The sequence below is a fragment of the Theropithecus gelada genome, chromosome 7b (genome assembly GCF_003255815.1).
Source record: "Theropithecus gelada isolate Dixy chromosome 7b, Tgel_1.0, whole genome shotgun sequence".
Taxonomy (NCBI): Eukaryota; Metazoa; Chordata; class Mammalia; order Primates; family Cercopithecidae; genus Theropithecus; species Theropithecus gelada.
This window is the reverse complement of record NC_037675.1, coordinates 95,170,285-95,197,262: the sequence shown is the minus strand read 5'-3', so window position 1 is coordinate 95,197,262 and position 26,978 is coordinate 95,170,285. Positions and strand designations below refer to the sequence as shown.

Genomic DNA, 26,978 nt, shown 5'->3' with positions numbered 1-26,978 from the left:
CAGGAGCAGGGAGACCAATTACAAGCCTGCCACAGTGACTTGGGAGACAGGTGACAGCCACTGGGACCAGGTGGCACCAGGGGGAGGTGAGAATGGTTGGGTTCCGGATGGGAGCCTACTGTACTTCTGAGTCAGCCTAGTTCTGATGGGTGGTGTCCCGGGGGACCAGGACAGGACACAGAGAAGATAGCTGGACGCTTTTCCCTGGAGTGGCCCTGGAATTGGAGGATGGGGGCTGTGCTGGAGCCAGGATGAGGCCATCTGATTTCATCTCCCAGCCAGCCCACCGAGCAACAGCTCCAATCCCAGCAGGGATTTGATGAGGCCGCCTGTAAATGACTGGCTACTGGTGCAATTATAAGGGGGAGGGGAACGGTTTATGCATCTGCTGGGTGGGAGATGAACACTGTCACATCAGGGCTTCTTGGTGCGAAGGCGAGAGTGCTTCGTCACTGTCAGGAAGTGCTGGATTGGGCTGGGAAGCCTGGGCCAGCCCCACCTGCATCCCACAGGGTCCCAGGACTGGCATGTCCCCAAGCTGCCTCTTGGGCTTCCACGCTACCACCTAGGCCCTGGCCCAGGGCAAGGCCCCTCTGACCATCGAGGGAGGTTGTTTCTGTGGATACAGAACAACAGTCAGAGTCTGTAAGCAATACCGTGAGAGGACTCTCCTAAGGAAATCAGTGCTGACAAATGAAACAGAAAATCAGAAGGAGGTGAAATATGCTGGGAGGCAAGAGCCACTCTTGGTTTCTGCTAAAAGAGTGCACAGCCCACAACTCTTCTAATTTTCATAGTTAAGAACCAAGAAATGGAATCTGGATGTCCAGCGGGAGATCACTGCAGGTGGTCGTGAGGTCCGTTCAGTCATTCATTCACTCAGTGAACATCCGTTGAACACCGACTGGGGGCCAGAGGCTGTGGGAGGGCGTGGGGAGCTGGGGGTATAGGGATGGTCGTGGGGTAGGAATACAGACCACAGACAGGGCCCTACCTTCCACAGGGAAGGCATGCCCCAGGAGGTCTCTCTTTGAGCTGGCTGATTTTGGAAGGAGGAGAAGGAATTAGCCCCATGAAGACGAGGAAAAGCATTCCAGGCAGAGGGAACAGCACATACAAAGGCCCCGTGGTGCAACCATCAGGGTTTGAGAAGCCCAGAGAAGGTCACACAGGTGGGCACAGGGACCGCGAGGGACAGTGGTATAAATGAGACTGGGAGGATGGTCCCAAAATCGTGCAGGGCTTTATAAACCACGGCTTACATAGGACAGAGCTGGGGTTTTTGTTTTTGTTTTTGAGACAGAGTCTCGCTCTGTTGCCCAAGCTGGAGTGCAGTGGTGCAATCTCGGCTCACTGCAACTTCTGCCTCCTTGGTTCAATCGATTCTCGTGCCTCAGCCTCCTGAATAGCTGAGATTACAGGTACACACCACCATGCCCAGCTAATTTTTTTTCATATTTTCAGCAGAGACAGCCTACTGTACTTCTGAGTCAGCCTTGTTTCACCATGTTGGCCAGACTGATGTCGAACTCCTGGCTTCAAATGATCCACCCGCCTCGGCCTCCCAAAGTGCTGGGACGGCCTCCCAAAGTGCTGGGATTATAGGCATGAGCCACTATGCCCAGCCAGAGGTGGATTTTTTTTTTTTCAAGTGCTATAGAAAACTGTTGAAGAGATTCTGACCATAGGGATGACACTTACAGATTTGCTTCTTAAGACAATCATTGGCATTTGAGTGGAGAATAGATTGGGGTGGGGGGTAGTAACAGGGCTGGGAGCACACCAGTCAGGAAGCTATAGATATTGTCAAGGTCATGGAAGTGATGGCCTGGACTGGCAATGGAGGGGAAGAGAGGTGATAGGTGCCAGATGTAGTGTGAAGGAAGATGAGAAATTGATGCCAACAAGTGTTTGCTAAGAGTTTGGTGGCCCTGGGGCCATCTGCCAGCAAGGCCATTGATTGACCCAGCTAGTGTGTACTGAGCACCTCCTGTGTACCAGGTGCTGGGTGGGGCAGCCGAGGGATGAGTGAGAGCTGCTCCCTGCTCTGGTGGAGCTCACCAGCCAGGGGAGAGGGGATAGGAAACTGTCAGCCAGCAGGGAGTTCAGTGGGCATCAAGTGCTGTAGATGGTCCCTGAGCCATCAGGGATGGCTGCCTGGAGGAGGTGACACTAAACTCTGCCTCAGAGAACAGTTAAGACCCTGAAGAGCAGAATAGGGAGGGGTGGAAGGGTAGGTGGAGGAGGTGCTCCAGGTAGAAGAAATGGCATTCACAAAGGTGGGTGGTATGGGAGGTATTTGGGGAACCTGAGTACAGCCCCGCTTGGAGGAGGTAACAGTAGTGGGAACTGTCTCAGGGTGGATGGGCAGAGGAGTCTGGCAGTGATTCTGGAAGATCTAAAGGTTTTTGAGCAGCTGAAGTTAGTCGAGGTAGGACGATGAGTCTCACGGAGATGGGAAGGAGGCCGAGTTTCTCGCTCATGTGTGTGTCTGTGTTCAGTTCCTCACTGTGGCAACCACTGATTTCAAAGATTGTGCCAAGACGTTGCCTTGTTTTGTTCCCCCTGGCAGCCCAGGCTGTGGGGCTTGATTTATGCTACCTCTCCGTCTGCTCCTGTCTAAATATGGTCAGGCAGCCCTCGGGGACAGCTACTGCTGCCCTGTAGCAAGGGCCTTCCTGCAGCTTGTCAGCACCGGCTGTGACCTGGCTGTGGCATCCGTGCTGACCTTCGGCCTCTGGAGGAGGAGCCCAGTAAAGATTCAAGTGTCTCGGGCCAGCCTGTCTGGGAAGCTTCCAGACTGTGATGTCCAGTCCGGGGCCTCTGCCAAGGCCCAGAGCAGGGTGGTAAACACCACGTCCTTCCTAGAAGCTCCTCTGCCAGGGATGCCGCCTCCTCCCCACTGGTTGCTCTCGCTGGTCTGTGGGGCTCCTGGGGGCAGAGCTGCCACTTGCCTTCTCATTCCACCAGGAGAACGGCTGGGCTGAGGGGATTCTAAGCTCTGTCTGTGCTGGAAATGCGAGGCGTCCTGGAACACTCAGGGAGGCTTCTCATTACTGCCCACAGGGGTTGTCTCCGCTCCCTCCCCTCCCTCTCTAGCCCTCTCCTCATGCTCTCTTTTTTGCAAGTTGATGTGAATCCTCCCACGTGCACACACACACATGCACATGCACACACATATGCACACACGCACATGTACATGCGCACGCACACACAAATGCACACACGCATGCACACGTGCACACACACATATGCACAGGCACGCACACACGCACATATGCATGGACTGTCCCCCACCCTCCTCTGCTCTCCTTCCCTTTCTCACCTTGAGCTGATTTTATCCCACCAGTGGTTCTCAATCAGGGCTAGAAATACCCCCTAGGATGCACTTGGAAATGGGGGTGTCTAGGTTTTGGTTGCCACAGTGACTGGGGAGTAAGCACTACTGGCATTTACCGGGGAGGGGCCGGGGATGAGAAATGTCATGCAACTGCAGGGACAGTTTCAGACAACAGAGAACTGTCCCTCCCCGTAAGCCAACAGAGACCCGCTGAGAAACTGCTTAGCCCTCAAGCCTCCTTTCCAAGCAGCCAGACTTCAGGTCCTAACCTTGTGCCCTGCAGAGAGTTGATTCTTTCCATTTTTGGAAAATTCAGCGACCCCCGCTGCTATCATGGAAGGCGACAGCTGTCTGTTTTGATGGTTCTGTTTCACTGCTCTATGATAGTTTTGGGCTATTCCAGATTCATTTGTGAACCATTTACTAAACACCTACTACTTGCCAACAACAGAGAGATGCAAAATATTCAAAACCCAGGCCAAGCCCACAGCGAGCGGGCGGGTAGCATTGCTCATTGTCTTTGGTGGTCTTTGATGACCCCACCAACATGCAAGCCCCTGGAGGGTAAACAGTGGGCCCTCGTCATCCCTGAACCCACCCACAGAGTCCATTGCACAATGCCTTGCTCATGGTACACTTAGGAAGTTGGTGGCACATTGAATTGATCCAGGGACTCCACGTTGGTGGCTACTGACATTCTAAGTAGCTGGAAGACAAGACTGTCTGTGTCCTTCATCAGGACTTTTATTCTAGTCTTTGCTTTTGAATGTCAATATTTCTTTCTCTTTTTTTTTTTTGAGAGTCTTGCTCTGTTGCCCAAGTTGGAGTGCAGTGGCGCGATCTTGGCTCACTGCAACCTCCACATCCCAGGTTCAAGCAATTTTCCTGCCTCAGCCTCAAAAGAAGATGGAATTACAGGTGCGCGCCACCATGCCCCACTAATTTTTGTATTTTTAGTAGAGATGGGGTTTTGCCATGTTGGCCAGGCTGGTCTTGAACTCCTGACCTCAAATGATCTGCTCGCCTCGGCCTCCCAAAGTCCTGGGATTACAGGCCTGAGGCCCCACACCTGGCCGAATGTCAATATTTCACTGGAACATTTTTGAAATCTTATGTGGTCAGCTGCTCATATTTAGGCTGTCTTTAAAGACTTAATGTTTGTCAAGACTTCATTGGCCATCCTGTCTTTGGTTGGTTCCCTAGCGGCAAAGCTGAGTAAGTTGAGCTGAGACAGGGGTGCACCCTGGAGGAAGCTGTAAGGAAGCGAGGGAGGCAGGACGGGAAAGTGAAGCAGCGAGCCAGGGCGTGGTTTCAGCTGGAATTTTCCATGGGAGCCCACGGGAGCTCTGGAGTGAGTAGCCTCACACAGGAAGTTCTGCCTTGAGGCCAAAAGCAGCCTCCTAGGCCCCCCTATCAAAGCATCATCCGCTCCCAGCGAAGGGAACCTGTGGGTGGACACCAACAGTGTCCGTCACGTGTTCCTCTTAGAAGTGAGGAGAGGCTCCCTCCTTCACACACAAGGTTCTCTTCAAGTTCTTGGCCTAAACACAGCAGAATCGAATGGCGTTAAGAGCTACCAGGTTTATCTTCCTGCTCTTGAGATTTTAAAATATTTGCCTCCATTTCCTCCCCCCTCGTTCCTTTTTTCCCCCATTTCCACTAAACTTATGTTCCCACCAAGACAAAGCCCACCGCTCAGCCCACTGCACAGACTCAGAGAGCTTGAACGACTCCACGCAAGGAAGAGGCCAGGTGTTACTAAGCAGCCTTTAACCACAGACCAATTGCTGGGCGAAGCCCCCTCCCTCCAGCCCCTAACCCAGGCTGGAACCCTGGACTCCTTCACAGTCAGAAATACATGAAGGATTTTCTTCTCATCTCTGAGAACATTCTGGGCCTTATAAGCAAAGCAGTTTATCTTTTTATTCAACTAATCTGAGATGCTTTCTGCAGCCACTTAAACCCTGTGGGATTAGCCGGCTCTGATGTGTCCATAGAGCCACTCATCCCTCTGAAGGGAACGGATCGGTGGGAGTGTGAGCTCGAGCTGGTGGCAGTAGCTGATGGTTCTCAAGTGCGGGCGTGTCAGAGGGGCAGCCATTAAGTAAGAGGACTCCCTTCCTTCCTTCCTTCCTCCCTCCCTCCCTCCCTCCCTCCCTCCCTCCCTCCCTCCCTTCCTTCCTTCCTTCCTTCCTTCCTTCCTTCCCTCCCTCCCTCCCTCCTTCCTTCCTGTTTTTAAACCCACGTCTCACAATTTCTCCATCCCCACTTGGAACACTTGGAAGTGTTCCCACTGTGTGCTGGCTCTGACAGTTCTGTCACTGCTTGGAAACTTTCTAGATTCTTCCCTACCAGGGTTTAGACCTGAGTGACCCAAATGGGAGAAATATTTCGCAAAGGCCATGATAAAAAGGTTGGGTTTTCTTCTACCTCCGGTAAGAAGCCTTTGAAGGACACTGAGTGGGAATGTAATAGGATCTCACTTACACTGTACAAAGAACCCGCTGGGTGCCGTGGGGGGCAGGCAGAGAGACTGGCACGGAGGCTGCTGTGGAGGACATGTTTGAAGGGACCAAGGAGGGGACTTGCTGCTGGATTGAACAGAGGGAGGGCTCAGGGAAGGCTCGTCCGAAAGACCCAGGTTCCTGAACTGAGCGGCTGGGTGAATGGAGGACTGGGGGAGGAGGGGGGCAGGGGAAAGATGAAGTCTGGTTTTGGACAGGGAACCCAGAGCCGGCCTGTGGACCACCCCAGTGGAGACGCTGAGTCGTAGCTGGATATGGAACTCGGGGCCGGGGGACGTGCTGGGGCCGATGCTGTACATCTGAGAGTAGTTGGCATCTGGCTGGGACTTGAAGGCATGGGACTGATCGATTTGTGGGGAAAGAGCATGGATAGGACTGGGGCAGGGGTGGGGTCCGGGACCGGGAGCTGCAGGACCTTTCCTCCTGCGCACCCTCAGGTAAGACGCCCGGGCAAGTCGGGGAGAGGCAGAGGATAGCCCCAGGACCTAAGAATGCTGCGTTTATTTTTTATTTTCCATTTTTTAGGATAACGGCTTCATTTCCCTCCTTTATTCCCAGAGAGATAGATTAAAACCAATCCATGTCTGAGGCCACGGCCTGGGTCACTGCCCCTCAGAAGTACCGCAGTGGCAGCCATTAGATACTGCGCTAATGAGCCACGCCCAGTGTTTAAAAAAGAAATGAAATGATATTTAACATCAAAGATACTTATTTTAGGCCAGGCAAGGTGGCTCACACCTGGAATCTCAATGGTTGAGGCTGGAGGATCGCTTGAGGCCAGGAGTTGACCAGCCTGGCCAACATAGCAAGACCCAGACTTAAAAAAAAATCCAGATTTCTCTATTCTCGTTTAAAAATTGGCATCTCACAGGGCTCTCAAGCTGGATTTCAGACAGCACGGGGCTAGGGAGGGAGAGAAGGAGAGAAGAGGCGGCTGCAGATGGGAAAAGAGCTTCAGGTGGGGAAGAGTAGGGCCACGGAAGCACTGGAGGAACCTCTGCTGTCTGGAGTGCATGGCAAGCCCTTCCTCACCTCACCAGGCACTCGTGGGTGCAATGCTGGGTTCTCATTACCCTTGTGGGTTGGCTCTGGGGGTGGGAGGGATACTGAATCGTCTCCACAGTGGATTTGGGCCAAGGTCCAAGGCCACAGGAACCCATCATGTCTGGTTTTCCACATCTCCAGCCACCAGAAGTACTGGAAAAGGTCTGTACATGCCTTGTCTGCATGTGTTCTGGAAATCCGAATATTTCAAATTTTAGCAAAGTGGTACCATGTATAGACCATAGATGAAGTAACACCACCAGGGAGTCCAGTGCCCAGTGATACTTCTCTAGTGAAATGTGTGGCCATTCACACTAAGTGAGATGTACCAGGACCACAAGGAACCCCATTCCTGCTTGGCTCTGCTTTTCCTACTCAGTTAATTTGGGCACCAGACTGCCTTTTTGGTTTGAAATTACTAATAAAGGGTTGGAGTCCTACATCTGAAAAACAGCCTCTCCTGAACTGGTGCAATAAATTGTGGTACATCCATTCAGCTCTTAAAAAAAGAAAGCTGGCCCCCATCACACCGATGTGAAAGCGTTGCCACATGTAACAAGTGGAATGTGCACTGCGTCTCACAGTCATAGCATCCCGGTATGTGCAGGGTGCTCGCACTCGGGATACATATATACACACACACACACATCATCTTGAAAGACACATGGGAATCGTTTACCTCTTCCAATGGTTGCCTCTGGGGAGGGAGTACCTAAGCTAACCCTTAGGCCTCAGGTTTTTTTCCCACTGACCAGCTTCTGGATGTTTCTAGAACCTTCCAGGTTATTGGTTATATTTTACGGTTCAGGAAAGTCCAGAATTGGGAATATCAGTTCCCAGAGAGCTTTCGAGGCCCCACCTCACTTCCTGGTGAGGAGCCAAGCCAGCCGTGCCTTCCCAAAGGCCTCAGCTGCTGTGGCGCTTGCTTCTGGTAACTTTGGTTTTCCAAAGCAGGTGGACGCGGCTGGTTTCTGAAGCATCACCCTGTCTGTATGAGGCAGCCCTCACCTCTGAGAGCCCATTCATGTCCCTGTCAAAGGAAGGTGATAGAACAGTCAATTATGGTGACCTGTGTGGCTGGCTGTCATGAAAAATAAAGAGTGGGTGGCAGTGACTGGATTCTTGAGGGGCTCGATGTCCATTGGATTTTGAAATAAGGTGCTCAGGGAGCTCGTGACTGTAAGGAATTAAAGGGGAAGAACTCATCCTGAAAATGATATACATTTCTCCCTTGCTGAGAAGTTTGGTTCCCTTTTTCCTCCCTCCTATGATCCAAGGTGTGGGTGCGGCCAACTTTGCCCTCTCTGATCTTGCTCACCTATCACAGTCTCTTCAGTTGAGTTTAGTCTTGCCGTCTGCCCTTGGGAGGGGTGGATAGAGGGCTGGAGAAGGCAGGGACCAGAGGACAGAGGTCAAGATCCCCATGGCCCCCCCAGGCAATGTTAAAATCTGTTCTCGTTTTGGACCAAGGCGTTACTGCTAAAAATCTAGTAGCAGTGGTCTCTGCCTGGTTTGCAGTGGGACGTGATAGAAAGAAGATGGACTTTGGGGTCAGATTATCCCAGAATCCCAACTCCACAACCGACCTCTCTTCACTGAGCTTGTTCTCACTTCAGTAAATGGGGACAGTGACACCCACATCTCCTGATGGATCAGGAGACTTAAATCAGATGTCACCTAGGCAAGGTGCATGACAAGTGCTTAGCAACTCTTAGCGTTACTATTTTATTAAGCAATTGAACATTCTTTAATATAAATATTTTCCCCCACAAAATTTTCTGAAATCTTAAGCATTTGCTCATTTGCCGCAGATGGCAAGTGACAAACAAACCCTAGCGAAGGCTCAGAGAGAGCCCAGCAGGCCCAGCCCAGAGGGGTGGCCTTTTGCATGAACATAAGCAATGGTGCCCGTGGCTCTGTGTAAATCACCATCATAGCATCTTGTTACGAAGGGAAAGGCTGTTCCTGGTTCACATCGTGGGATTTCGTGTTTCCTGGGGTTTGGCAACGCGCGCTTTAACTGGGAGCTGTTCTGCCTGGAATAGGTCAAAGTTGCCCTGCTCACCTACACCTTCCTTCCATTATCAAAGTCCTCTCCACAAAGTGGGGTGGCCTTATCTCTCCACTTAGGCAAGGGTGAGTCTCCAGTGGCCTTCAGGAAAGCTCTATTGTCGGGCCTTCTGCCTGGGAAAGATGGCAAGGTTCTGCTAGCTGGGTCAGTGAGCAGCATCCATTGGTTTTTGCTCCCTGCTTCCACCAGAGAAAAATAAGGCCATAGGAGCAGCGCCTGTTCCCCACTCCCAAGTTTCTGTGTCATCCTTGCCAGCAATCAGAGAAGGCCAGAGGCCACCGTTTCCTGGAAGAGATGTTGGCCTACCCCCTATCCCTGTTCCATCTGCCCCTCCTAAGAGTGAATAGGTTCCTTGTTCTCAGATTTAGAATGAACTGGACCGTGGGTGGCAAAGGCCCATTGTCTCTGGACTTGGCAGAGAGAATTATGGATGCCTTGGAAATAATGCCTTGGCTTCTTCTTGGACCCTGTTACAGACAGTTCCACTGCACAGCCTCTGAGTAGCCAGGGGTCATCCTGAAGGCAGTTGGCTTGTAATCTCAGAATGTCCCAGCTGGAAGGCCATCCAGTTTAACTCCTTCAATTGGCCGGGGTTGGTGCAGTGCACTTGGGAGGCCAAGTCAGGCACTGTTGGCTGTGCCTGTGTTGTGCATCAGTCTCCACCAAGTGCAGAAGCCAGGAAAGAGCCCTGGCCATCTTCCAGCCCTGTGGCTCTCTCAGTTTCCCAGGGGACATCTGGTCATCACAGCTGGGAGAGGGGTGCTACTGGCATGTAGTGGGTAGAGGCCAGGGATGCTGTGAGGCATTCTACGGCGCACAGGACAGCCCCCACCACAAAGAACTATCCAGTCCAAATTGTCCACGATGTCAAGCTTGAGGACCCCTGCCCTAGCCCAAGGTCACCACTCCCATTGGGCAGATGGGCATTTGATGTCCAGAGAGGTGAAGTAACTTGCAGACATCCAAAGGGCTTCGATGACAGTGCCATAACCCAGGTTGCATGCCCCAGATCTTCAGACTGGGCTGCTTGTCCAGACAGAGAACTCAATTTCCAGGCAGGAGCTGGCTGCCAAACCTGCCCAAGTCTCAGTGTGCCGCATCCTTGGACAAGCCAGTGTCACAGAAATTGTCTTTGGGTATTGCACTGGCGGAGTTCTCGTGGGCCTGGGGCCTGGCCCCGTTTCACCACAGTGGCACGACTGCCCATCGAGGCGGCTGGAGCCGGGGCAGCCCTCTGCTTTGTGATTTTCAGGAAGACATAGTGAGTACTTTTTAGATTCAGGTGTTCCACTCACCAAGCCACGTGGCTGCTGAAAGAGAGAGGGAGTGAGGGGCCCCGCGTGGGGTTAGAATATGCCCTGGCATGTTTCCAGCTCAGCAGAGTGTTGGCTTCTTGGGGGAGGGAGGGTCTCCCTCCTGCAGTCTCCCAAGCCCTGACTCTGTCACTTTACTCGCAGCTCTGTGATTTTGCTTCTTTGACCTTCGGAACCCTCAGTTTCCTTATCTATAAATAGTTCTAATGATTGCTGCCTTGCCTGTTTCAGGAGGAGGGGATCTGAGAATCAAATAAAAGAATCTAAGAAAAATGTGCTTTGAACCTAGATAACCCTGGCAGATCCGGGTGGCTGTCTCCATTTGCTTTCAGTAGGGTAAGAAAACAGCTCCTCGTTCCTTTCTGGAAAGAGAAGCAGAACATCCCACCTCCCAATACTCTGGACAGTCCAATACACTTTCTGCGATGCTGGAAATGATCTAGGTCTGTGCTGTGCAAAACAGTAGCCATTAACCACATGTAGATATTGAGCACTTAAAATATATGGCCAGTGCAACAGAGGAACTGAATTCTTGATGTATCCAATTTTAAGGAATTTAAATTTAAGTAGCCACATGTGGCTGGTGGCTACTGTATTAGATAATACAGCTCTGGACTGTCAACATGGATATTGTTTTCTTCAATACTACGTATGGTTTTGTCCCAGAGCCACAGACATTTCAGGTTTATTCCTTTTTTAACAAAGACCAACTGAGCAGCAGTGATTCTTCTCAGCCGTGTCATCATCCCTTTTGGTCCCAACTTGGACTCAAATCATTCTTAGCTTAACCCTACAGGATCCTTTTAAACAGGACTTAGGCTCTGCCCAGAGAACTAGCAAAGGGTGGTTCTGGGAAGGAGTCATCTAGAATGTGGACAGTTCACATGCATCTCATTGGGATATAATTTCATCTCTTGTTTGATGCTTTAGAAGGAGGCCAGGAGCTTTCAGCATCTTGGTAACCTCATGTCTGGGGTTCCTGATGTGGAGCCTGTCCTCAGATCCTAACACAAGAATTTTTAAATGAAGTGCTCCCCAGGAGAGACCAAGGAGGCAACAGAAGTGGTAGGATGGGGCAAGGGGGAAGCCGAGTGAAAGCACCATCTCAGGCCAAGTCCTGCAAAGGCAATTTCAGCCTATAGTTGTCCCCAGCCAGGCTGTCACACTTAGCACCTGTCAGTCACTGGTGGAGGATGCTCTGCAGGGCATGGGACATCACTTCCTGGGCTCCCCACCTTGTGCATAGCCACCCGGCAGCCCTAATGGCAGACCCTGAAGAAGGGCTGCAGGTGCCAGGAAGGTAGCTTCAGGTGACACTTTTCTGCCTCCAGAGCAGAGTTCCCGCGTCCCGGCCAGCAGGTGGAAAGCAGCTCCCCGCAGCCTTCCAGGGACTGTTGTCACCCTTTGATGATGGGAAACTGAGGCTTGTAAAATGTAAGTGCTTTGTCTGGGGGTCACTTCGTGGGTATGGTGTGGCCACGTCAGGATCCAAATTTGTGCCTGTCTCTCTGCTGTGCTTTGCATTCTCACCACATTGTCACCGTGAAAACTCCCAGGCAAGATGGAGCCCTGTGCCCCATGCCCAGAGACTCCCACCTGGGCCTTGGTGTGACCTTTAGGGTAAAGGGCCTTCTAAAAATAATACGGAAGGAGTGGATTGTTTACTTGCAAAATACAAATTTGTGGTGTAATTTCAGGGCACTTTCAGACCACTCTTCCAAGCTTGTCTAAGAATCTCAGGTTAAGACTCCTCTAAATTAGGGGTAAAAAAACTTTCTGTAAAAGGTGAGATAGCGTATCTTAGACTCTGCAGGCCATACAGACTTCCATGGACAAAGTGTAAACAAATAAGTGTGTCTGTGTTTCAATAAAACTTTGTTTATAAAACAGGTGGTGGGCTAGATTTGGCCTTCAGATCAGTGTCAACCACTGGTCTAAGTTGACCCTGAACCCCTCTGCAAAGTGATTACGACTGATTAGACAGAGCACATTCTACCGGATGGAGCATTCATGAGGGCCCCATCATGTTTGTTTTGAGACAGGGTCTTGCTCTGTCACCCAGGCTAGAATGCAGTGGCATCATCATAGCTCACTGCAACCTCAAACTCCTGGGCTCAAGCCATCCTCTTGCTTCAGCCTCCCAGTGCAAGTCCCAAGTGGCTGGGACTACAGGTGTGCAGCACCATGCCAAGATAACTTTAACATTTTTTGTCACACTATTTTTGTCTCACTATCCCAGCTAATTTTTTTTTTTTTTTTTTTTTTTTTTTTTAGCCGGAGTCTCGCTCTGTCACCCAGGCTAGAGTGCAGTGGCATGATCTCGGCACACTGCAACCTCTGCCTCCTACCTCCTGTGCTCAGGCGATTCTGATTCTCCTGCCTCAGCCTCCCAAGTAGCAGGGACTACAGGCATGTGCCACCACCCCTGGCTACTTTTTTGTATTTTTAGTAGAGATGGGGTTTAATCATATTAGTTAGGCTGGTCTCCAACTCCTGACCTCAGGTGATCCGCCCGTGTAGGCCTCCCAAAGTGCTGGGATTAGAAGCATGAGCCACTGCACCCAGCCTACTTATCCCAGCTAATTTTTTAACTTTTTGTCTTGCTATGTTGCCCAGGCTGGTCACAGACTCCTGGGCTCGAGCGATCCTCCTGTCTTGGCCTCCCAAAGTGCTGGGATTACATGTGTGAGCCACTGCACCCAGTCTCATCACCTGTCAATTAAGTGCCCCCTTGAGAGAAAGCAATCTATTGAGCATCAAATAGGTGTCAGGGCTCTGCTGGGCGTTTAATGTATACCATTGGGAGCATTCTCCCTTCCCAAGGTCATGAGCTCTCACAAGCAAAGATGAGCCTATCACGTTCAGTCAACTCACACTGGCTCTCCATGTCAAGTCATTCTCGTTTTTGTTTCTCAGCTTCCTGTTGTTACAAAAGTCACATGCAGTTAAGTGTCCCGGTGAGCTGGGAATCAGTCTGCATTTACTTGGTGATGATTTAATGAATGTCCAATTTCCAGTAGATTATCAGCATCATGAGGACAGGGTCCATCCTGTCCCCAGTACCTAGCACGGTGCATGGCATACGGCAGGCTCTTAACAGATGTGTGTTGAGTGAATCAGTGAGTGGATTAGCAACTGAATGAGGAATCGTCATCAAGGCAACGAGGGTGGGTGGGCGCAAGTTCTGAATGTGGCCCCCTCTCGTCACTTCTCAAAGGTGCTGGGCTGTTCTAAAGCTGGCAAGTATGTGGACCTTCTGCACAGCCAGGCGTCTTCAGCCCTGGTGGGAACAGAAGGCCTGGCAGATCTGGGGAGGGGACCAAGGGCCAGGACAGAAAAGGAGTGGAATGCAGCTACTAAAAGAGAGTAGATGCTGTTGAGTAACAAGGCCTTGCCTTAAGGAGTCTAACAAAGAGGGCTATTTGGGCAAAAACAAGGGGGACGTGTTCTCCAGTCGCTACCAGAAGCGTAATTAATTCTACCAGGCAGCGACCTGCTGTTCTCGGCTCCTGCCCCAGCCTCCACCCAGACTCTCCCTCACACGGGGAAAAGCTGAGGCTGCCCCCACCAAGAGACATATGCCCGATTCATAATTTTCCTTTCCTAATTAGGCACAGGAATGATGGAGACAATTATTAATAATGTATTGGGTTTTTTTTAATGCCCCGTCAGAGGCCGAGCCTGAGAACAGTGCCCTTGATGATAAGCAGCCAATCTGCCACCACACAGGGCTCCGCGCACAGAGCACCGTGCAGAAATAAATCAGCCAGGGGAGCAAGTGGCCCGCAGAGCACAGGCTACAGATTAGGAGCCATAGATGGAAGGCCACAGAGCCCCTCACCCAGGGTTCAGGGTTCAGGGGGGCAGAGAGGCTCCCGGTGCCGCTGCCTGTGTCCCCCGTTCCTTCCCTTGCTGGCACCTTGTCATAGCGCTACCCCCACACCCTGTCTTGAACGTCGCCTCCTCAGAGAGGCTTTCCTGATGCCCAGGGTGGCCCCATCGCCCCTTTCCACACACCGCGTTGCTCCCTCCAGTCTCCCGGTCTCCCCAAAAAGGGTCTCTCCTGGCTGTTTGTCGTATGCGGTGACTTGCCTGCTTTGTGTCTATGCAGCCGTCACAGGTTGGCCCTTGAGCCAGACTGTCTGGGTTCAATCCCAGCTCCAGCACCCGCCTGAATGAAGTTGGACAACCTTGCTGTGTGCCTCAGTTTCCTCATCTGGCCAAGCATTGTCCTTGCTCCCTGTGGGCCCCTCACCCCTCTCTCCCTGCTCTCACTTTATACACACTCACACACATACACATTCACACTCTCACATACACACACACACTCACACACACAGAGTCACACTCCTACACACTCAGTCCCCACTCACACTTATACACACTCATACACTCTCTCACACACAATCACACTCCCATTCAGTCCCCCTTACACTCTCACTCATACACACACTCTCCCACACACCCACACATCCCACTCACACACTCATACACTCACACACACTCATATGCACTCCCATGTACTCTGTCACACACTCATACACCCGCGCACATACTCCCCCACACTCTCACCCACACATACACCACCTCCTGCCTTAAAATCCTTCCCATGACTTCTCCCACCGGAATCGGCTCCACGACGCCGCTCCCTTTTGCAGTGAAACTCTAACTGCGAGTTGTGCATCCCCACGGTTTCCATTTCCTCTCTCTCATTCTTTCTTTGCCTCCCCGGGCTTCCTCCCTCCACTCCCGCCAAACCACTTTTCAGCGGCCAGCAGCCAACTGCCACGTGGCTCCATCCCGTGGCCGGCTCCCAGCCTGGCTGTACTTGACCGTCAGCTGCGGTGGACACAGTTGACCTCCCCTCGTCCTGGACGTCCCTTCCTGACGTGGCTGCAGGACCGGATGGCCTGGGCTGCCTTCCTTGCTGGCCTCCCCTCTCACCCTTCTCTGTACCTCCTCATGTTGAGGTGCCCCAGGGCCAGGCCTTGGTCCTCTTCTCCCCTCTATCTACCTTCCCCCACTTGACGACCCCCTGCAGCCCCAGGGCTGGGTGCTGACCACTCCCAAATGGCTGCCTCCAGCCCTCGATTCTGAATGCAGAGTCCCGCCCCGGCTGCTTTCTCACCGTCTCCCATGGTGTGTGACAATGTCCAACTTCACACCTGACCTCCACACCCGTCCCAAAGCTGCACAGACCCAGGAACCCTCCCCATCAGTTGATGACAGCTTCCTCCTCCCACAAGCACAGCCCGAAACCCTCAGAGTCATCCTTGCTCCTCTCTGTGTCTGCCGCCCACATCCACATTTCCATGAAATCTACCTTGAAAGCATTTCCAGACTCTGACCTTTTCTCACCACCTCTGCTGAGAATCCCGAGTCTGAGCCCCGCCCTCTCCCTGCTAGGTTATCCGCAGTCTCCCCACAGCCTCCCGCCCTTCCCCACCACACACCCAGTCTCAACACAGAGGGACTGTGCTGACCTGTAGGTCAGAACTCACCACCCTCCCTTGAGTCCTCCCCACGGCCTCCTGATGGCATCCCCAAGGCCCCATGTGGTCCCATCTCCTTCTAGTCTCCCCTCGCCACTCCCTCTCGGCCACACTGGCCTCCTTCCTGCTCCCCAAAACTGCCAGGCCCACACTCACCTCAGGGACCGCCCTCTCCTCGGGGCCGCACTCACCTCGGGGCCCGCGCCCTCCTCGGGGCCGCACTCACCTCGGGGCCGCACTCACCTCGGGGGCCCGCGCTCACCTCGGGCCCGTGCTCTCCTCGGGGCCGCACTCACCTCGGGGCCCGCGCTCACCTCGGGGCCCGCACTCACCTGGGGGCCCGCACTCACCTCGGGGCCCGCGCTCTCCTCGGGGCCCGCGCTCTCCTCGGGGCCCGCGCTCTCCTCGAGGCCCGCGCTCACCTCAGGGCCTGCACTCTGGCCATTCCTTCCCCCAGACACCTGCATGATGAACCCCCTGCCGAATTCCAGTCTTTGTTCCAATGTCTTCTCTGGAGACTGACCCGACCACCCTACATCACACTGAGACCCCCCCGCAACCCTGCACCCCAGCACCCTCAATCCCCATAAGCTGCTCAGCTTTGGAGTAAGGGACGCAGCAGTGTGCAGGAGAAGCCACCTCCTCTGCATCTCCCTTAAAAGCCAGGAAACCATTCCCAGGACCCCCCAGCAGACTTTTCCTCTCCTGTCCTTGCTGGAACCCTATGACCCCTAAACCAATTGGGGCATAAGTACTGGAACAACCAGGCCTGGCTGCGACCCCGAAAACCCACCTCCTAGACTGAGCCCGCCTCTCCCAAAGCCTAGGCCCTCTGGAGGGCGAGGGATACAGGTGGGGAATCGGAGTTCTGCAGGGAGAAGGGGAAGGACCTGGGCAGGTGGTGGAGGGGTGTCTGCCGCTGTCTCTGATCCTGTCTCTCATGTCGTCTTTGCACCAGCCCTGAGGAGGTGGTTCTGTTGCCTTTCCCCGACTTATAGTGGAAGAAACTGAGATTAAATCTAACAGAGTCAATGACTTGCCCAAAGTCAGGATCCGGATTTTAACTCCTGGTCCTTCTGATTCAAAGCCAGTGTGGAGAACCACTGTGCTGAACTGAGCAGCTGATATGATACCCCAGGAAGGAAGGGCTGGTGGGGAGATGGGACAACCGAGATAACCCAGCAAGACCCAGCACAGGGCTGGAGTCAGGGAGAAGGTGGAGAGGGGCTCGGAGGGAGCAGCCGCAGGATGTGGCCACTCAGAGGGCAGAGGGAATGCCCAGGTGGGGGCCTGAGCCAGGAGGAAGGCACTGCCCCAGCGGTATTGAGGAGCACGGGGCAAGGAGGCCCCACTCCCTGTTGGATGCCTCCAGCACAGGGGGCCCACCAGGCTGGGGCTGGGGGCCTGAAAGGTGCTGCACACACAAAGCAATTGCTGAGAAAAGGCTGAGGGCAGAGAGAATGTTTTCGGGACCATTCGTACAGTGGTGAGGGTGGGACCTGGGGCTCTGACAACTCTCCCCATGAAGCTCAGTGAAGAGTCCAGCCTGGCCCACCCTTGTGGCTTGGGCTGCTCTGGAGCCCTAAGACCGTCCTGGTGGCACTTTGAGGTCTGACTTCCTGCCACACCACCCACCACAGGCTGACCAAGGCGTTATGCATATCCACAGGCCCACTGTTCCCATCTGTGGTGGGTGAGAGGGGGGCGTGCTCCATGCTGCCAGCCACCGAAGCCCAGCTTCCTGGGGCAGGAAGGGGCATGGTTGGCATGCAGGAGGCAGCGTGGGGGAAGTGGGCAAGAGGCAGACTGCCCCAAAACAGGCCAAGTCAGCATCACTTCCCTGGGATACTCCCCTGCCACCCCTGCCCGGGGCTACAGGTTGCAGGGCAGGAGCCCCATTTAGGCTGCAGTGCCCACAAACTGCTTCCCTCCTGCACAGTAGAGAAGGGTGTGCCCCTTAGTTTTGGAAAAAGCAGACCACTGAGGCACCCCCAAGAGCTCTGTGCCCCAGGGAGGCTAGATGCACCTCCCTGGCTTTCTGTTAAGCGTGGGCTGGGCACGGGTGCCTCTCACCTGTGGTTACGGGCAGCCAGGAGCTTCCTGCTGTAGGAACCCATGATTGGAGGGAGGAATTGGGGAGACTTATGAAACAGGGCATCTCCATGCTAAACCCAGAAGCCTGAGCCAAATTCCCACTGACAGAGAAGGGGTGGGGGCCCCTGAATTATAGGTGCACAAGGGCACTGTGTTCATCCAGGCACACCCCAAACGGAGATTTCTTATTTCTCTGTAGAAATAGGGGCTTGTTGCAGAGGTTGGCCAAGGCATTGAGGTCTGATTTTGTGTTTGTGGTTTTCACGTGCAGCCCACGTGCTCTGATGCCTTCAGGGTGAGGAGTGAGTGAGCAGCCCTGCACCCAGGCCGGCTCTCCAGACCTCCCCCAGCCGCTATAGGAGGTGGACGCCCTGGCACAGGCCTCCCCGAGGGCACCCTGTGCCCAGGAATGGAGAGCAGTGGCCTGAGAGGCGGCCCCTTGTATCCCTGAGACAATGGGACCCTGTGTGGGGTCAGGCCCACAGAAGAGTGGCCGGCCCTGCTCCCATGCCACTCCTTCCTCAGTGGCCTTGGGGCTGGGGACCCTGAGGCAGGGAAAGGGTGGTCAGCCCAGAAGAGACTTCAGAGAAACCGCATCCTTTGTGGTGCTTTGGGGGCAGTTCATAAATAAGGCTGAGACCGAAGGACCTGGGTCGGGTCCCTGTGTGGCCTCGGGCGGGCTCCTCCCCTTTTCTGAGCCTCAGTTTCCCCCTCTGTCCAAAGGGTCTACAAAACAGATTCTGCATCACACAAATCTTTAGCAAAGCTCCAGCCCCCACACTGTCTTTGTGAGCCAGACAAAACCAGTGGGGGCTTCAGCAAGCTGGCTGAGGCAGGGCCGAAGAGGACGCACGTTCCTAAGTGCTTTTCAGCATCCCGCCCCCTTTCAGGGCGCGGCGAGTCCTGTGCATTTGCACTTTTCCGTGACATGCTGGATCGTTTCCTCAAGACCCTTTGGTGGGTGGGAGGGAGCGGTGCCGAACGGGACCCCTGCACACGCTGAGGACCAGCGGTGCCATGAGACCGTCCCTGGAGCAGGGCTGTGGCTCCTTTCACCTCTGCTCCCCACGGCCAAGTCACCAGGCCCACAGTCGTTTTGAGGCACAGAAACAACTCCCAGCCCAGGTGCTTCTGCCTTCGGTTTCCCACAACAGACGCTGAACTTGTTCTTGGAGGCTTGGGAAGCACCTTCACCGACATTGGCTCCTTGAGGGAGACGGAGGCTGATCTCTACGGCGCAGGGGGGCCCTAGACAAGTGGCACTAGACTGCATTGTCAGCAGTTGTGACCCGCCTGATGGGCCTGGAGCTGGGCTGCTCAGGAAGCCAGAAGCACAGAGAGCAACTGCAGTGACAGCTCCCACCTGACTGCAATCACGGCCAGTTAAGCGCCAGGCCCTTTCAGCTCCTGAGGAACAGTCAGGAAGCCGCTCAGGCAGCCCAGGGCTTGAGTCCCCAAAGACTTGGAAAGTTAGGAGAGCCATCTAATGATGCCTCTGAGGCCCAGAGGCCCCCAGCATGCCCATGGTGTCACCAGCAATGCCTGGCACTGAGGCTGTGCTCCAGAACCAGGGAGCCGTGTGGGCTGCCTGGGCTGCCCACTCACAGGGCCAAGAGGCCCAGCCGTAGATAAAGCCTCCATCTCACAATGGAGAAGCAATTGTAAAACCAAGAACGTGGCTCCCACTCTGCTCTTCTAGACCCAGACTGCATTCCTGTTTAAAGATATCTTGCAAAACTGAGATTGTTTCCAACCTGCTCGCTGTTTGATTCATTCATCCCTGGATCTGTTCCCTCCTGTCAGTCCAGCACCTCCTGTGTGCAGCTTCTCTCCAACAGCTGGCTCTGACGGGGACAGCTGTTTGCCCGGGTCATACATTAGTATGTATTGAGGTAGCCGTGAGTACTGTTGCAAGGCCCCTGACTGTGTGGCCTCAGTTTCTCCACTTCTGAAAGGGGAATATAACTGAGCTATGCACCATTGTGCCTAGTAGGACCTTGAAGTCTTTGCTATTCCTGGTACCCACCAAAATGCTGCCTCCATCATCTTCTTTGATAGTCACAAAAACCCTATGAGGACAATAGGGGAGGCATTTGCCACCAAGAGTACCTGGCGGGCTTGTCTGACCTCACACACTTCTTTCTTGCATTGAACCTTGGGTGGATCCACAAGCCCACCTCCCCCTGCCGCTGCCCAAGGGAATTTTCTGGTCTCCTTGATCTCCTTAGCCTCCCTCGACCCCATACAGGTGGGCACATCCAAAGCTGCCCACCCCACCAGCTTCTTCTGCAAACATCCATGAGACCTATCTTTTCTATTTATTTCACAGCACTTGCCATGATGTGCCATTATATATTCATTGGTGTATTTGCTTACCACTGGTTTCTTCTACTCTTCTCAGAGTTCCCTTGGGGAGAGACCTCATCTGTCTTGTTCATTCTCTGGATTCTCAGCTGAATCTCTCCCACTTATGGAGCTGGCCAGGCCCTGCGGATTCTCCCTTCCCGCACTACTGTTTTGGAAACTCTCTCAAGGCAGTGAGCTGGGCCTGTGGTAGGACTCACCTCATAGGAATCACTGTCTTTGGTTGCTTCTTTTAAAAACCACTGTTTCACATCTTTGGTATGGTTTTGGATGTTTCCAGAAACCATATGGGTTTGGATGTTTCAGACAGGAGGGCAGATCTGGCCCCTGTTACTCCATCTTGGCTGGAAGCAGAAGTCTGAAGCTTTTAACGATGCATCTCATAACGAAAAGACAGCTGCTCCTCTGAGGAAGCAAAACTGAGCCTGGGCAGCTCGCAGTTGCTCTCTCTGGTTGCCAGCTTCATCATCTTTACAGGCGTCAGGAGTGTTTAATGAATACAGCGGACAAAGCCTCACTCAGCCTCAGGGAAGACAAAGTGTTGCGACCCCTGAGATGTCAGGACAGCTCCTGCCTTTCTGTTGTGTTTGCAGAATCTTGGCTGGGAGGTACAGGGGGTGACAGAGGAGGCAGAGAGCCCAGGTAGCCTCAGTCCTGGAACTTAGCACTCTCTGATTGTCTCAGCCTCCCTGTCTGACCACCTGTCTCTCATAAGGCATCATCCGCACCCCTGAAATAACCTTCGCCTCCTGTATGAGCAATTCATGCATGCCTCTTCCCCCGGAGACTCCTGAGCAAGATGATCAGGTCTTAGCTTTGTAATTAACAATCCATGGGGCAGCTGGCGCCAGCCCTGGTAAAGGCGCAGTTTACGTCTGATTTATCTTTGTACTCCCAGATCCTAGCACAGTGCCAGGCACTGAGGGTGCTCAGTTTGCTGGATAAACAAATGACTGAATGAGCACCTTCATGATGCTATCTTCTCGAATATGAACCATCAATCTGCACACATGTAAGCTGTCTTAGCACCTCCAGAAAGAGGTGCTGGCCACACCCTATGGGAGGGAAGTTCAGGCAGGGATGGACCCAGCCTGTAGCCCAAAGATCAGGGTCCCAACCCTGGCCCATGGGAAAGTTGCTTGTTGATCCTGAGACTCCACATTGTATTCTCTTTTCTGAGATAACACCTCCTAGACTTCCTCCAGCTCCAACATTCTCTAATTGACTCAAGCAAGGATAAATAAGGATGCGTTCTTTGAACACAACAGCTGGTTTTCTGAGCAAAATCCAAGATGTATGCCTTGACTAGGTTTCACAAAATGCCTCCCTCATTTCATAGCTGTTAGCGTTTTTGCCTTGGGTAGTTTTCTCACACACGTGCGGTGATGAGTGTGCTTGCAGAATATTAGAGGGGAACCTGTGCAGGATGCTGCGAGCCATGGGCTTACTGCTTTCAGTATCAATTATGTTTGAAAAGGAATAGCAAAAGAAAATTCCCACCCAACTAACGGAGAATGTAAAGAAGAGAGGCACTGTGAAACTCAGTGCCAAATTCCCTATGAGGCTTATCAAGTTGATGAAATTTCTCAACAGGGGCCCTGTTGGCATTTTTCAAGGGACAATTCTACCTTGTGTGAAAATATCCAGTTCATTGTCATTAACATCCATAGCTGCTGGGATCACACATTGCGACAGCCAAAGACGACAGCACCCACCCCAATATTTCTAAGTGCTTCCTGGAGGGGGTGTGGCAGCCCCTGGCTGAGACCACACACTAGTAGATCTGTCCGCAGCCACAGGAGTGTCGGTGTGACCGTCTGTGGTCCTGGACCATTGGTGGCGGGCATGGCCCTGGGGTCTCTCCCAGAGGAGTCACAACCTGAAGTAGAGCCATGGAAACCAAAATTGCCTCCCTTTGTGGTGAAAATGAGGAGGTAAACCTTTGGGGCTTGGGGGTGCAGTGTAGACAGAACAGCCTTGGATGATCTGGCTATATTTCTGACTCTCCAGCAGTGACTTCTGACTTCCCAGAGTGTAGGGAAGATAAGGACATCACCCCAGGAGGACACAGCCAAGTCAGGGATACCCCAAAGTGCGGAATTGGAGAGAAGGATTTTTTGTTGGATATTTCACCAAGAAACCATTGAACAAGTTCATCATGGGGGGAATGAGAAACCCCGTGGCTCTCCTTTTTCGTATTTTAGAGTTCATTCCTACTTTCAATGCTATATTCTGTATCTTTTCAGTGTTGAGGTTTCTAAAGGCCTGGTCCTGCCCTAGCTGAGAAGCCCAGTGGCATCCTCCTATCAGCCATCTCTCACGAAGCATTCTTGCTTTTTATTTTATTTTATTTTATTTATTGATTTTTTTTTTTTAGATGGAATCTCTGTTCCCCAGGCTGGAGCGCAGGGGCACAATCGCAGCTGACTGCAACCTCCACCTCCCGGGTTCAAGCGATTCTCCTACCTCAGCCTCCCGAGTAGCTGGGATTACAGGCGCCTGCCACCATGCCCGGATAATTTTTGTGTTTTTAGCAGAGACGGGGTTTCACCATGTTGGTCAGGCTGGTCTTAAACTCCTGACCTCAGGTGATCCACCTTCCTCGGCCTCCCAAAGTGCTGGGATTACAGGCGTGAACCACCATCAGGAAGCATTTCTGATTCTACTTGGTCTCTGTGACATCTGGGGCTCGCTCCTGGGGACCTTGCATTTGTTACTGGGGTTTTGGTTCACTGGGAAACACATGCTGGCTCCCTGGATCTCCTAATCCAGCTGCAACAAATCAGTAACCGCCCCTTCTTCCCATCTTCTTTCTTCTTTCCACCTTTCTTCACGCTGCACAGAAGGTACAAAGGTACAAGCATTCAGGAAAAACAGATTGGCATGTCCTTCTAAAGTTTATCATACACATACCACACAACCCAGCAGTTCCACTCCTAGATATTTATCCAAGAGAAATAGGAAAATGCGTCTGTACAAAGACTTGTACACAAATGTTTATAGCAGTTCTAGTCACAATAGTCAGAACTGGAAACAACCTAGGTGCTGGGCATCAGGTGAATGGATAAACAAATTGTGGCCGGGCACGGTGGCTCACACCTATAAACCCAGCACTTTGGGAGACCGAGGTGGGCAGATCACCTGAGGCTGGGAGTTCGAGACCAGCCTGACCAACATGGAGAAACCCCGTCCCTACTAAAAATACAAAATTAGTCGGGTGTGGTGACGCATGCCTGTAATCCCAGCTACTCGGGAGGCTGAGGCAGGAGAATCACTTGCACCTGGGAGGCAGAGGTTGCGGTGAGCCATTGCACTCCAGCCTGGGCAACAAGAGCGAAACTTCATCTCAAAAAAAAAAAAATTGTGATATGTTCATATAAATACTATTCAGCAATGAAGGAAGGAGCTGCTGAAATACACAGTAACATGGATGAATCTCAAAAACACTATGCTAAATAAAGGAACAAAAAAATACATACTGCGTGACCCCATGTATGTGAATGTCAAAACCAAGCAAATGTAATTGATGATTTTAGAAATCAGAATAGCGGTTGCCCCCAGGGTGGGATTGATTAGAAAGAGGCATAGGGACACTTTCTGGGCTGTTGAAAATATTCTGTGTCATGCAGGAGGTGTGGCTTCCACTGGTGCATGCCTTTGTCAAACTTCAGAGGATGGTACTTTTAAGATGGGGGGTGCATTTCACTAGATGTAAATTACACTTTGATAAAAATCATAATAATCAAGCCATCCATATTACCTTTTGGGAAGTCATCCCCTGGTTCCTCACTTACTGTTGCACCCCTCAAAGTATCTATTATAGAGTGGACACCAAGTCTGGGGTGTATTTCTGATTCTTTTGCATATCTTCACATCTTGGAGACCTGTCCAAAGTTAATACTGTCTCTCTGTCTGTCCATCCATCCATCCCTCCGTTCCTCCCTCATTATCCCCTTTTCTCTTTTTTTTCCCTCTTTTCCCTCTCATTTCCTTCCTTCCTCCCTCCCATTCCTTTTGCAATTCTGGGCACTCCTTTCCAGTTGTGTCTGAGTCTTCCCAGAAGTCCCGGGATGAGGCTGTGTGATGTCTTTGCTTTTCTCAGAGGAAAGTGAACCGGCCTCACTGACACAAGTCCTTCAGGTCCACCCCAACACGGCCTGTGCCAAGGGAGGGAGGACAGGTTCACCCCCAAGGACTCCATGGATTGAGTAACTAAACGAGGGCGCTGTAGCACCAGTGTCCGGTGCCTTGTCAATGACACTTTTCCAAATTTTGGCCCCCCCCGTGCAAACTGACATAGCGGCAAATACCCAGCCCATGGACTGAATCCAAGAAGGGAGAAAGTCTGTGTCTTGCAAGAAATTAGCTTAAGAAATGGACATTGGCAGTCCTCCCTTTCTTTCCTTCCTCCCTCAGCATCCCCTGTGAGCCCTGCTCCCCACCCGCGCCTGCAGAGGAACCAGATTTAGTGCCTCAGCTGAGAGAATGAGATGCTCTGTTATTTTTCATGGGAAATTAGACCTGACCCTGCTGTCAGTTAGCTCATGCAGAGGGAGGATGGATGGCCAGGGGCGCGGCGCTTAGCCCCTGCTCTGAGCACGCCGGGACAGGGATGGAGGCGCATGGAGTCCAGCCTGGCTGGGGGCCAGCCATGATGTCACCTGCCGCAGGATGGGGGCAGGGATGGCAGGAAAGGTCAGGGAGCCTTCATCCAGGTGATGGATGCCAGTGGACTCCCCATGCCTTTGTTGGTGTCACCCATGATGGTCCCGCCAGTGACCTCCCCACGTCTCTGTTGGTGTCACCCATGATGGTCCCGCCAGTGACCTCCCCACGTCTCTGTTGGTGTCACCCATGATGGTCCCACCTCTGTCACTGGCCATGACCAGCTCATCCAGGGGACACTCAGGCTGCTCCTGTCTCTTTCAGCTCCCAACTCTACCTCTTGCCCCACTGAGGAAAGCTGGTGGTCGGGGCTGGTGATCATCATTGCCGTATGCTGTGCCTCCCTGGTGTTTCTGACTGTGCTTGTCATCATTTGCTACAAAGCCATAAAAAGGTGAGTGCTCACCCACTGCACCCAGCTCCAAGCCGAAGGGAACCCCAGCTGGGCTTGGGGCTCCTACACATATCCTGTATCATTATTTTAAATTATAAAAGTTGTTAAGCATATAAGAAGCAGAAAGAACATACAGTGACCTTCCATCTACCCTCACCCCGATTCAACAGTTCATCAAGATTTTGCTGTATTTGCTGCGTCTATTTTATTTTTCCTTTGATCTTTTTCATTGCTGAAATTTTTAAAGTTGATCTCAGAAATAATGTCTCTGTCACTTTAGGGAGTTTGATTCCACAAGCAATTGATTAGCACCAATTATATGTCAGGCCCAGTGCAAGGTGAAAAATACGAAAATGTTGCAAAGCACCAAAGAGTAATAGGAGTTGTTAACAATAGAATTATTTCTAAGGAAGTTTTTAAAACATTTCCTGACTCCCAAAATTAGAGGGCCCACATTAAGAACATTCCTAACACCTAAAATATTTAAGTTTACTCTTTAAATTGGTTGTTCTATGTGATGTCACTTTAGTAATTCAAAAGCAGAAAGTAAAATATCAAGGTAAAAGTCTTAAAACAAGTGCCCGATCAGGCACACAGGGTGGGGGCGTGGAAAGCCAATAGACCAGGAGCATCCTGGTAACGGGGCACAGGAGGGAGGATACCTGGGGGCAGGGCCCGGGCATGGCGGCTCCATGCAGGACAGGCCATGCCCTGGGCATCTGCCACCCAGCCGAGAACCCAAACTCAGAGCCCCCTCTGCCCCAAATGCACATGCTGTGGGGCAGTCTCCAAAAACACTGATAAATAACACAGGCATAACTGTAATCAGCAATACCTCAGCCGGGCACTGGGTTCCTCTCCTCACCAACGTTCTCTTAGTTCATCTCCACCTACATTTTCCCAATCAGCTCCATTTTGCAGAGGAGGGTGAGGTTCTAAGGAATTAAAGAGCTTCCCAGGGTGCACGGCTGGCAAGTAATGGAGTCAGAATTGAACCCAGAACAAAGAGACTCTGAAGCCCAGCCCTGACTACAGCACCGTGTTTCAGGGTTATTGATGAGTTAGACTCCAGTGTTGGGCTAAGAAGAGACCTCGGAATTCCTGCCTGCCCTTCCTCAGGGATGCGGGAGAGGGGACACTCGGGGTTTGGTGAGGTCTGTCTGTGCTTCTCTGAGGCCAGAAGGACATACAGACAGAAAGGCCCAGTGCTTCAAGACCCTGTCACTCTGGGTAGGGGCCTAGTCTTGAAAACCAAGGTGGGGCCAAGCACAGTGGCTCACGCCTGTAATCCCAGCATTTTGGGAGGCCAAGGTGGGTGGATCACCTGAGGTCAGGAGTTTGAGACCAGCCTGACCAACATGGTAAAACCCTGTCTCTACTAAAAATACAAAAATTAGCAGGTCATGGTGGCGCATGCCTATAATCCCAGCTACTCAGGAGGCTGAGGCAGGAGAATCGCTTGAACCCGGGAGGCGGAGGTTGCAGTGAGCTGAGATTGCACCACTGCACGCCAGCTTGGGCGACATAGCGAGACTCCGTCTCAAAAAAAAAAAGGAAGAAAGAAAACCAAGATGGATGGTTGGAGTCTCCCAGGGGACATAGCTAATCCAATTCCCACGTGTTTTGTAGGCACCTCCTTTGTGCCAGGCTTGGTGGGCCTGCAAACAGGTAAGACC

At 52.4% G+C, this 26,978-nt stretch overlaps 1 protein-coding gene across 1 annotated transcript in view; it reads left to right on the top strand.

Annotated features, from left to right (window-relative positions):
• Window positions 1-26,978, top strand: part of PRIMA1 (proline rich membrane anchor 1) — a 69,577-nt gene that overhangs the window by 25,510 nt on the left and 17,089 nt on the right. Inside the window, exon 4 of the mRNA XM_025392206.1 lies at window positions 25,173-25,302. Coding sequence (XP_025247991.1) covers window positions 25,173-25,302 — 130 coding nt within the window. The remainder of the gene's footprint in view (window positions 1-25,172; window positions 25,303-26,978) is intronic.